This window comes from Festucalex cinctus, chromosome 2 (genome assembly GCF_051991245.1).
Source record: "Festucalex cinctus isolate MCC-2025b chromosome 2, RoL_Fcin_1.0, whole genome shotgun sequence".
Lineage (NCBI taxonomy): Eukaryota > Metazoa > Chordata > Actinopteri > Syngnathiformes > Syngnathidae > Festucalex > Festucalex cinctus.
Window position 1 is genome coordinate 27942696 of NC_135412.1, and position 10837 is coordinate 27953532.

Consider the following 10837-nt stretch of genomic DNA (forward strand, 5'->3'; position numbering starts at 1 on the left):
TGATGGATAAAGGCAAAACAAAGTTCCTTGCATCGCAACTTTTCTGCCAGAGGGGGGCGTGTTCAGGAAAATAGTCACATGACGTCCGGATCTCAGTAACCAGAACATGTTGACAGCATTAGTAGACAGTTTTTATAGTTTAATATCAGCAAAACAAAAAGTCAATTTAGTGTTGAGTACAACTTGAATGCATTCTTTTTACAAATGGAACTCCATGGTACCTTTTCCCATAATTAAGCACATGGCCAAATGTTCATTCAGTCAGAGTCGCCACTTTTCCTGCATAAAAACGGCAAACCTCCAAATTCCACTGGAATGCAGATGATTGCACCATTGCTTGGAATACCTTACACAACACTGCCATCTGAAGTCAGTATGGACACACTGCAACAGAACGTGCAAGAGAGAACATCAATGGCCACTATGCAAAATTTTAAACGTGAAGCAGAGGTATTTTCAATTTCCAAAACAAAAACATCAAATATATGTTGTGTGCTGCATGTTAACACGGAATATTTACATTTTCATAATTAGGGCAAAGGCCTTTTTAGAATTGCTATTGTTTCTTCAATGAACAGTAAGGCCTTTTTGATGGCATTTAACAACATTGCCTCAAAACGCACCAATTTTTGCAAGCAAATGCAAACTGTTGAAATCTAAATACTATAGGATTGGCTGGAAAAAAAGGAGAGATTGGCTGAACATGTCCCATGTGATTGGGTGAATAAGTAATAGGTGAATACTAGAATACCTTCTGTGACAATAATATTTGGTGGTGTGATGTGAAAATTTTACGCATGTAAAATGAATAGGAAATAGTGCACTAGGTGCTAAAACACTGAGGGCAAGTTTAACTTGAGTATGGGACAGAGGGGAAGCAAGACCATGTCACTGTCCTTCTGAAGGAAGCACGGCTCAAAGTCCTCTGGTGGGAAAACCACATCTTCCAACATTTCCTTTTCAAGCTGTTCAATGTGAGCCTGAGAACACTGCGATGAACTGGATGAAGCTACAGATTTGTCACAGTTGTTGTCAGACACGCTTAAGTCATCATCGCCATCCAACATCGGATGAGCGCAAGCTCCTTTCGACGTGTTCGCTGTCGCCTCTTCCGTGGTGCACCGCCGAGGCTTTAGATAGACGTTCTTCAGGATTTTCATGCGGCCGAAATTGCTCTGGCCGAGTTGGCTGTACAGCACTCGTTGCGCAGTCAACCCCTTTTTTGGAATGATGCGTGTAAAGTTGTGCCTCGACGTGCCCAAGGGGTTTCCGTGGCTTTTAGAAGACGGAAGCTCCTTGCTGGATTCCGCCAGGCTGCAATCAGAACTATCTGAATCCGTCTCCTCCTCAGAAGAAGAATCCTGACCCAGACACTCCCAGGGCTTCTTGCTTGGATTCCCTGGAGAGTCAAACACCACTCCTTTAGGCACACACGGTCGCACAGGCGGGCGCTGAATGTTGGCTGATGATTTGTGCATGTTTTCCGGCAATCTTCTCATGAAGTGTTGCACCGACTCGGGCACCAGGATGTCGTGCCTTTTGCTGGATACAAATGTGGAGAGGCTTCCCGGGAGGCCGTTGCCAACAATGGGCAACAGGGAGGAAGGTTTGAGTCCAGAGACAAAGTCCAACAGCTCTTGATAAGACGAGTGGTCCGAATAGGGCACCACATGAAGTTTGGGGTGGAAGAGGATGAGAGGCCTGCTCGTGGGATAGATTGCCAACGTGGGTTGCTCGCTGTTCCACTGGCACATGGAGGCAAAGGAGATCTCTCTCTGCTCCAGAACGCGGATACGACCGGCGCCTGGTTCGGTGGTGAAGACGTCAGGCAGCTTGAGCAATCTGAGGGTCTCCATCCTGTCAAAACTCACTTCGATCCAGGTTTGAAACTCCATGGCTAGCTCCACCAATAAAGACTCTTTACCCAGGCCATAGAGACCTACAAGGCAGCACAAGATAGCATTACACTCTGTAACTAGTAGAGATGTAACCATAACGGCAATATCGTGATATTAAAACTGCCACAATATATTGTCGTCGTCATGTCACGATATTAAAAGCAGCACATCTGTTAGAATAGTCAGGTTGTTTTCCATTTGTGCAGTTCTAGCACCCTCTGGTGGCTAGTTTTGTAGTACAATTTAATTTTCACAAGGCAAGTTTTGGCCCGTTTTATGTTTAAAATCCATGCCAATCGTCAGATGAAGGGAAACGTAATATGCTTGTGTCAATATGTGTAAGAACTCAATATGTGCTTGCATTAGCAAGTAAGTGCATCTATATATTTTTCATATATATCTATATTTTTAAATTTTGCATTGCTGTAATGTACAGAAGTACAATATTGTTTTTTTGTTTTGTTTTTTTAGTATCAGGCTCATTGTTTTACAATATTGTGACCTGTTTTTTTTTTTTTAATCGCCAACCTCCCCACAATATCGTGATAATTATCGTATCGTGACCTTCATATCGCGATGTTTGGATATCGTTACATCCCGGATAACTAGACCTTAGCGCTACAACCATTGAATATTTTTTAAACATTTTGTCTATAATTAATGTGACAACTTCATTATGTTTTATGAACAATTACTACCTTTAAAAACTAATGTTGCCACTTGCTGTCGACTGAAGATGACATCACCTGTGCTTAGGAAACTTATGCTGCATTCGAGGATGGTCGGAAGTCGGACTTTTCCGAGTTCAAACCAGGAAGTGTGTACGGGAACGCCCCCTTGAACTCGGAAATTCCACTTGCGAAGTCGGGGGAAAAAAAAAAAAAAAGGACCCCGACTTCACCGGCGGACTACAATGTGACATTACTCTGAATGGCAAAATACAATTTACTTGAGTATAAAACTACATAGCTTTCTTCAATCATAAATATTCGACATAACTCCACGTAAGGCAACGTACGTGACAGCATTGCCGCTATCTCCCTGCATGAAATTAACGGTCAACTCCTTAACTGTATTGAATGCTTATGAAATAAGATTAAAACAATAAATGATGCAAAATTGCAAAAAAGGTAAGCTTTCTGGAGGTCAAAATGAGTTTTGAGGACCAAAAATAAAATAAAAAATTTATCACTATCCGCCATTTTGGTTATTTACTTTCGCCTCGAACGCTTTCAGGTCGGAACTGGGAAGAACCAACTCGGATATATCCGACTTCCGACCATCCTCGAATGCAGCATTAGCTCAGTTTGCTGATTGCGCCCAGAAAACAGGTGAGCTGTGATTCGTCCTTACCTAAATGCACTTGAAAAATAATGAAGTTATCACAATAATTCTGGAAAAAAAAAAAGAATTATTTATTTGAATTGCTGAAAATGGCTCAATGAGTCAAGTATTCCTTAAAAGAAGCAGTTGAAAAAGCTACCCAAGACGACAATGTGGTCCGGGTGGCTGCGGATGATTTCCTTGATTTGCTGTGTGGCTTGCATTCTTGAGGGGATGACGCGGTTGGGGTCACAGTTGGTGTTGTCCAAGTACAGGACATCGATGGTGGCGTTGGTCGCCAGGCACAGCTCACGCAGCAATGATGGAGAATATCTGAAGTCACCTGAAATTTCGAAGGGGTGAGCAATTAAAGATGTACCAGAAATCCTTTTGGTGTGTATTTTGTACAGATGATAACATGGAAATTTCAGAACATGATTATCATGATTATCAGTAAGGTTCTCCTTGGACTGTCACAATCTATCTGCAGCTGTGCTAAACTTTCTCAGTCAGTCAGGATGGGGAAACAGACAGGTTTAAGTATAACCAGTAAATATCTGGTGGATGCTTATACCCAGTTTTCAAGGAATGCAAAGCAAGTGTAAAGAATTCAAATAGACACTGGCGACTACTACACATTCAAACAGCACTACCAAATGGCCATTTCACTACGTATATTGGGCACTATAGTGGGACTGGGAGTAACTCCCCCAAACAGTTGGTCACTCACCTGCTCACTCACTATAACCATGGACAGTAAAACACATTACAGGTTGTTAGCAAAAAGAATTGAAATGCTAATATGAACTGTCTGAAAGTCAAACACACTTTGTCATATACCGTTTCATTCCTAGTACGCCGGGACACTCACCGGTGTATAGGATCGTGCCAAAGTAGCCCTCAAAGAGGAACATGACAGCACCTGGACAGTGGTTAGCGTCGATCAGTGTGACCGTCATTGATTCTTTGCCAATGTCATCCAAGGGCAAGCTGTATGAGTCACCCTGCTCCAATGGGTGGATCCATTTTTCCTTCACCTGCACAGAGAGGGGGGAAAAAAAAAAATCAAAAAAAAATAAATAAATAAAATAAAATAAAAAAAATAAAAAATCACAATTAATAAAAATCATAACAGATCTACAGCGGATATTAAAAAAAATATAGTTCGCACACTTGTTCAAATACCAGTTTTTTTTGTGGTTTTTTTTTATTAAAAGAAAAAAAGATAAAATGTTCTCAACCATTAATGTGACCAAGAATCTGTACAATTCAACAGAGAACAAATTTAGAGGGGAAGTAAAAATAAATATCAGAGATAATGTGGTGAAACACCCGACTCGAACTGGTGATGTGGCTGTGTTGAAAATTAAGCACTCACTTGCAAACTCATTAATTGGATGTCAGCACATAGCTGCCACCATTTAAAGTGCACTGACTGCACTCTAAAAACAGTTGGGTTCAAAATAACCCAATTTGGGGCAAAAATGGTTTGATCTACTACTCGGGTCAATTAGACCCAATTTGCTGTGTTTTGCACAAATCAAACCCAAAAGCTGTATCGTTAAAGAAATGTGTAAAACAACCCTAAAAATTGTGTCATTTTGTGTATTTACAATAAATAATAATAATAATAATAATAATAATAATAATAATAGACAACAAAACAAAACACTTTTTTGTACAATACAGCTGTTCGAGTATATGTTACTTGACACTGTTATTTTTTGTTAAAGCACGTTTTTTTTTTCCATATGTATCACTCAGGAGAAGAACACAATACATTAAAAATACACTGAAACACAGCGAAGAGACATTACAATGTGGAAAAACTGTAGCACATTACCAAAAACTGGACGTCCCTCTAAAATCGAAAATAATGATAATAATAATGATAATGATAATAATAATAATAATAATAATAATAATAATGTAAAGAGTTGTCATAGGCTGAACGTTATGTGGTGCAGGTTGAGTGCCAGCTCAACGTCTCCAACACTGTCCAGCATAGATAGATGAACTGTTGATTACTGTTTGAAATAAGATGTAAAGAACAAGGGGTAGGATTAGATAAGTTTTTAACTTCTTCCTACTCCTTTTGGACATGTAAACAATTTCTAATGATTGGTATGATTTTTTTTTAATTTCTTTTCTTTCTCATAATTTTTACTTGCTATTTGTTTATGTTTATATGTTATGTTTACATGTTCAATAAACTTCAAACTTCAGAAAGAGACGTCTCACCTGCAGCTTGATATTGAGCAGCGACGCGGTTATCGGAGAGCAGTAGATGGGTCGATCCGCCCATGTGGACGTCAGGCCGACTGTATGGTCGCTGTGCATGTGCGACAGGAAGAAGAGTCTGCTCTCTGGACATCTGCGAACATGCCAGAAGTCTACAGCCAGAGGAGTGTTGGCGATGATCTTGCCATTGGACATTGTCCCATCCGACGTTGTAGACGCACCACTAGAAAAACTTGTCTCTCGGCTTTGGCCCGGTAAGAAAACGTTTATTTCTCGCATCGGTGGCGATAACTAGCAACCTCCAACCGGCGTCCCGCGCCATTTGTATTTCAATTTAGCTTCCGCTACACACCCCTTCTTTACCACAACACAGTCGCCTTTTGAATACGTCATCAACGCGCTTCACAGGCGTCACCAGCTTACAACTTGCGCTTGTTTTTGGGGCGCCGTGTTTTTCCGCGTTCTGATAATGTGTCGGTAATTGCTAAATCAGAAAGGTGAACCGATTGGTTTACTTCCTCATAACTTTCATGTTTAGAATTGTTTAGGCTATTACCACCCGCGCCGTTTTGTTTTGAATTACGCATGGTGGAACATCTCTTCTTCATGACCATTATGGTGCCGTCTGCAAAAGTCGCGGGTTGCATCACTGCCCCCTACAGTATGTGGTACATCCTTATTATCTGGGCTTGTTTTTTTTGCAACTTTTATTTTATTTTATTTTATTTTATTTTATTTTTTTGGTCACTTCGCGATGACCAACTTACAACAAACTACATGTTAAATCAGCTTTTGGGGTTATGGTTTAAGGGCGTGCCTATTGTCGTTTGTGACGTCGCCAACTATTAAGGATTTAATTAATCCAGATGAAAGAGCAATTGGACCTTTCTGCTTGAACGTTGACTCACAGATGTGTGTGTTTGTGTGGGGACATTGAAATGTCTTCCTTCAAGTATCTAGACTTTTTTTTTCTTTTTTTTTTAATCAAGACACATTATTAAAAATGTGTCTTGATTAAAAAATTTCAATTTCAAACAATTTCAGAGTATACTTTTATCTATTAAAAGATAAAAGTATGCTCTGAAATTGTGTCTTTCAACATGCATTGCAACCTTGATGCTCAAAGGTTTCTTTTAATTTTTTTTAAATCTAGGGTAAGTGTTTTAAAAAAAATGACACAATTGACCAAGCAGAAATGACAGGAAGCTAACTGCTCTGACCAGACCATAAATTGACCAATTTTTCCTTTATTTGTCGGCATGGTCAATTCCGAACATCCGAGCATTTCTGATATTTCCACAGTGTAACACTTCCTTTACACGGTGGAAACAAATGGCGCATTCTTTTGTTTTTACCTGTGACAAGCATTCAAACCAGGATATCGTAGTCAAATGACATTTCATCATATTTTGAAATCACAATAAGCCTCACAAAATTACGAGTGAACGGGAGTGAAACATGCCATGCTTGTCCACACGATGGCGGTAGGCGAGAAGACAAGATATGTAGGCCAATTGCATTATCCGAGAGAATGCCACCTCTGTTATTTATTTATTTATTATTTTATATCTTAGGTCTGTTTTAATGTTTTTTTTCTTGGTTAAGCGTAATAAATGACAATCTTTGATCTTTCCGATTTGATTTTCCTTGGCATATATGTAGTATAAATGTGTAGAATGCATCCATCATACTGTATAACACTAATACTCCTATTAAAAAGCAGGTGTTTTAAAACAGGACTTTAATAGTACAAATGTGAAGAATGAATCTCTTTTGCGCCGTGTCCTCAGTTCTTTTCTAAAAGAGAGGGAGAAGAAAGGTAGTTTAATATATTTTCAATTTGGTTAGTTGGGGGGAGATTACAACCAAATGGGGGCATTACTATGGTGACGGCACCTGGCAGTAACTTATGAGGATTACACCTACCAGTTCCTCTCTGACTGCATCGTGTGTCCTCTGCTTCTGCCCCCGAAGCACATATGCATCACAGTCAGCTTTACTGCTAATTATTTGACTACACACTGCACTCACATGAGAGGAGGTGGTGGAGGGAGCTGGAAGCTTGTTCCAGCTCACATTTTACACTTGCTGAGAAGCAGTACAGTACAGCCGGGTGATTAGCGTGCGGTCTTGCACTGTAGTCAGAAGAAACGATGATGAACTGGATAGTTGGCAGAGTAATGAGGCATAACGGCACTGTAGTCTTTAATTGGTTGCGCTTCATTTTCAGCCACACGCTCGCTTTACAACAAAAATAAATGAAATAAATGATTAAAGATGACTTTTCTTGAATTTTTTCCAATAGGGGGGGAATATGTGATCATTGTTAGAAACTGTTGAGTTTTTTTCTACATTAACAATAAGAAAAGAAACACTTTATTGTAAAATATAAAAGCTAGATAAAACAGAATTAAAACAAATTAATTGGTTTTATGGGTTGGAACTGAAAAATATAGCAGCAGTGTCGTTGATTACATTAGGTTGTACAGTACTAAAGACGGAACTCTACAGTGAGTAGCGAAAAATTGCCACTAATTCACGCCCCCGCTTGCTTCTGACACGACGAGAGAAGGTAGGACTCAGACGCAGGTATTAAGTTGGCCAACAAGGCTGCAGCTTTAATCACTGGAAACTCAAAACACCTCTCAAAGAGGGAAAAAAGGCTGAACAAAAAGAGCTCCAAACTGGAGATACAAAAAGGGCACTCAAAAACAGGGACAACAAAAGGCGCTCCACTAGGGAGGAAAACAAGGGGCAAACTAAGGGCACAAGACAAGACAAGACAAGACAAGACAAGACAAGACAAGACAAGACAAGACAAGACAAGACAAGACAAGACAAGGACTGTGGTACGAGGACTGTGAGGACGCTTCCATGCACTGAGATGTGTGACACTTCGGCAACTGACTGGAGAATGAAGGTGGCTTTTATTGTCCGGGTTGATTGGAAGCAGGTGGTGGTGATCATGGGCGTGGACCGGTAATCAGTGAGCTGCAGGAAGGGTAAGTGACCTGGGGTGAGAGGAGAGTTAATACTTTCAAAATAAAACGGGAACCTGACTGTGAAAACAAAAGCATGAGTGGCGGCGTGACAGCTTCTACCCTAAAAGTGTTTATATTTGCCTATATTAATAGTTACCATTAGGGCACCACCAAAATTGGATTTTATTATTTAAAGGCAAATGTCAATTTCGAGTTTTTGACATTTGGCATAATAAAATTCTGATAATCGATTAATTGACACATTAATTAATAAAATAACTTTTTTTTTTTTTTTTGGTCCTTTAACACAACAATAAAGATATGCATTACAGGCAGAACATTTGACTATTTTATAATACTTTGTCTTTTAGTATTTGCTTAACTTAACAGCAAAAATTGTACAATTATTTGGATATTATTATTATTATTATTATTATTATTATTATTGTTATATTTTTGTGAGGGGTGAGATGTTTGACCATCAATATCTTTGTTGTTGCAATGTGCTCATCAATCCCAAAACACAACACATATTCATCCTGTATTACCCTTAAAAATTACATCTTACAATTTGATTTGATTTAGCCTTTTATAGCCACTCAGCAGAGGAAAAACAAAATAAAAATGTGGCTATCTATATCTTATGCTCATGGTAAACTTAGCCCTTCCCCCGCAAAGAAATATCTTAGAAAATAGAGAATCCTGAATAGAAGTGGGTGGGGGGGTGTCACCTGTATTTATTTATTTATTTTTTACTATTGACTGGATCCATGGTGAGAATTGTGAGCGCATGCTCAAGTGTCATTGCTTGTATGCGGGTAGAATGCTGAGGTCAGACTTGTCTCCTCGCTGCTGCATTTGCATGCAGAGCAGAAGAAGCAAAATTGCTGTCAGACAGCAGCGGTGACAGCAAAGCAGATGGCTGAGTCCCGTCACTGCTCTTCACGCCGTTCAGAGCTGCTCTCCGCGTTAACATTTCCTTTGACCTTTTATCAACATTCCTCTTTGAAGCAATGACAAGCAACGAGGACCGATGATTTGTCTGACTTTTGGATTGTTCCATTTTCTGCTGCAAAATGTTATTTTCAAAGATAGTTGGGTGGTTAATTCATCATTCCGATTATTTCAAGTGTATTTGTCAGGGCGATTTTTTTTTAAAATTTTTTTTTAATTTTTTTTAATCGATTTCTGTAGCTTCTGTTGTTCAAAGCTGACATGAGCTGTTTATGCATTACGGGGCTCTAGTGCCACCTTTGGACTCACCCAGCTCTACTCTCCACTGCTTTCTCTTAAAGATCTTCCTCCCGGGCTGCTGTACATCGATCTTGGGTGAATGACAAGCAGATTATACATATTAGCGCTGTTCATCCAGGCAAGACATTGACATGCTTAGAGGTGATGGCCGCTTTATTCCCCTTCAGAGAGAATGCAGCGGTGCTGTTGCCAAGATATTTATGGTTATGTGTGAGAAGCCAAAGATGTCCCTCAGGGAGGAAGAGCTCGTTGCCGGGTAGAACGAGCTGGTAGAAGATGCATGTGTCACGACCTCCCACGTCATCTCTCTGTCATTCACTTATTCTTGCCTTCAGTAGCTTTCTGCTGACCAAACTCAATCTAAACGGGCCACATAATACTTGCCGCCATGTTTGATTTGATTAGAACCATTTGTTAGCCTTTGAGGAGTGATACAGCGCAGCTCCTCATCACAGCTCCACATTACATTCAGAGAGAAGGATGACTAATTGAGTAAGACGGAACCAGGCTTGGCTTCAGTACAAAGAAGTAAATTGTTTATCTTGGATGTTGATTTGCCAGGGTTCGGCAAACTTTTGTACGGATGGGCCACATTTGATTTTGAAAACAGTAATAATAGATGCTTTTTTTTTTTTTTTAATTAAGTAACCATTTTTTTCTTAAAAAAAAAAAAAAAGCGGATGTAAAATGGTTTATTTTTGAGGATGAGCGAGTATCAATACCAGGTGTTGAGTGGTATCGGACAGATCCCCGGACTTATTTCAAGGTATCGACACTCGCAACAGTGGCCGATAGCGGCTGTTTTACGAATAGGAACTAGAAATTTCAATTAGAAGGATAGAACATTGTCATTAATTCCACCCTTCTCCAGTAGTGGGGTGGGCCCTCTGTGTGTACCCCCACGGCTTTTTTTTTTTTTTTTGCCGTACTCGAATAAAGTGTAATTACGCATCCACTACGCTAGGTGGGAGTGGTGTTCTCATTGTGGGAGTGCGCAGGAAGTCTAAACAATGATAATAAAGTTATTTAGAAGATGTATATTTTCTTTTTTGTATTCTTTAATATTTATACAACCCTATTTAGAGGTATACTTTCAAACATTTTATAGATAAACTGTACTATTTAGTCACAGTGGAGAGT

At 39.6% G+C, this 10837-nt stretch overlaps 1 protein-coding gene across 1 annotated transcript; it reads right to left on the reverse strand.

Moving 5' to 3' along the window:
* Nucleotides 1-130: 130 nt before the first annotated feature.
* Nucleotides 131-6084, reverse strand: dclre1b (DNA cross-link repair 1B). The gene is made up of 4 exons (XM_077514176.1): nt 5463-6084; nt 4093-4258; nt 3382-3564; nt 131-1939 (listed from the first exon to the last, which is right to left on the reverse strand). The coding sequence occupies exons 1-4, from the start codon at nt 5739-5741 to the stop codon at nt 831-833; spliced, it is 1737 nt and encodes a 578-aa protein (XP_077370302.1). The 5' UTR covers nt 5742-6084; the 3' UTR covers nt 131-830.
* Between the last annotated feature and the right edge of the window lie 4753 nt (nt 6085-10837).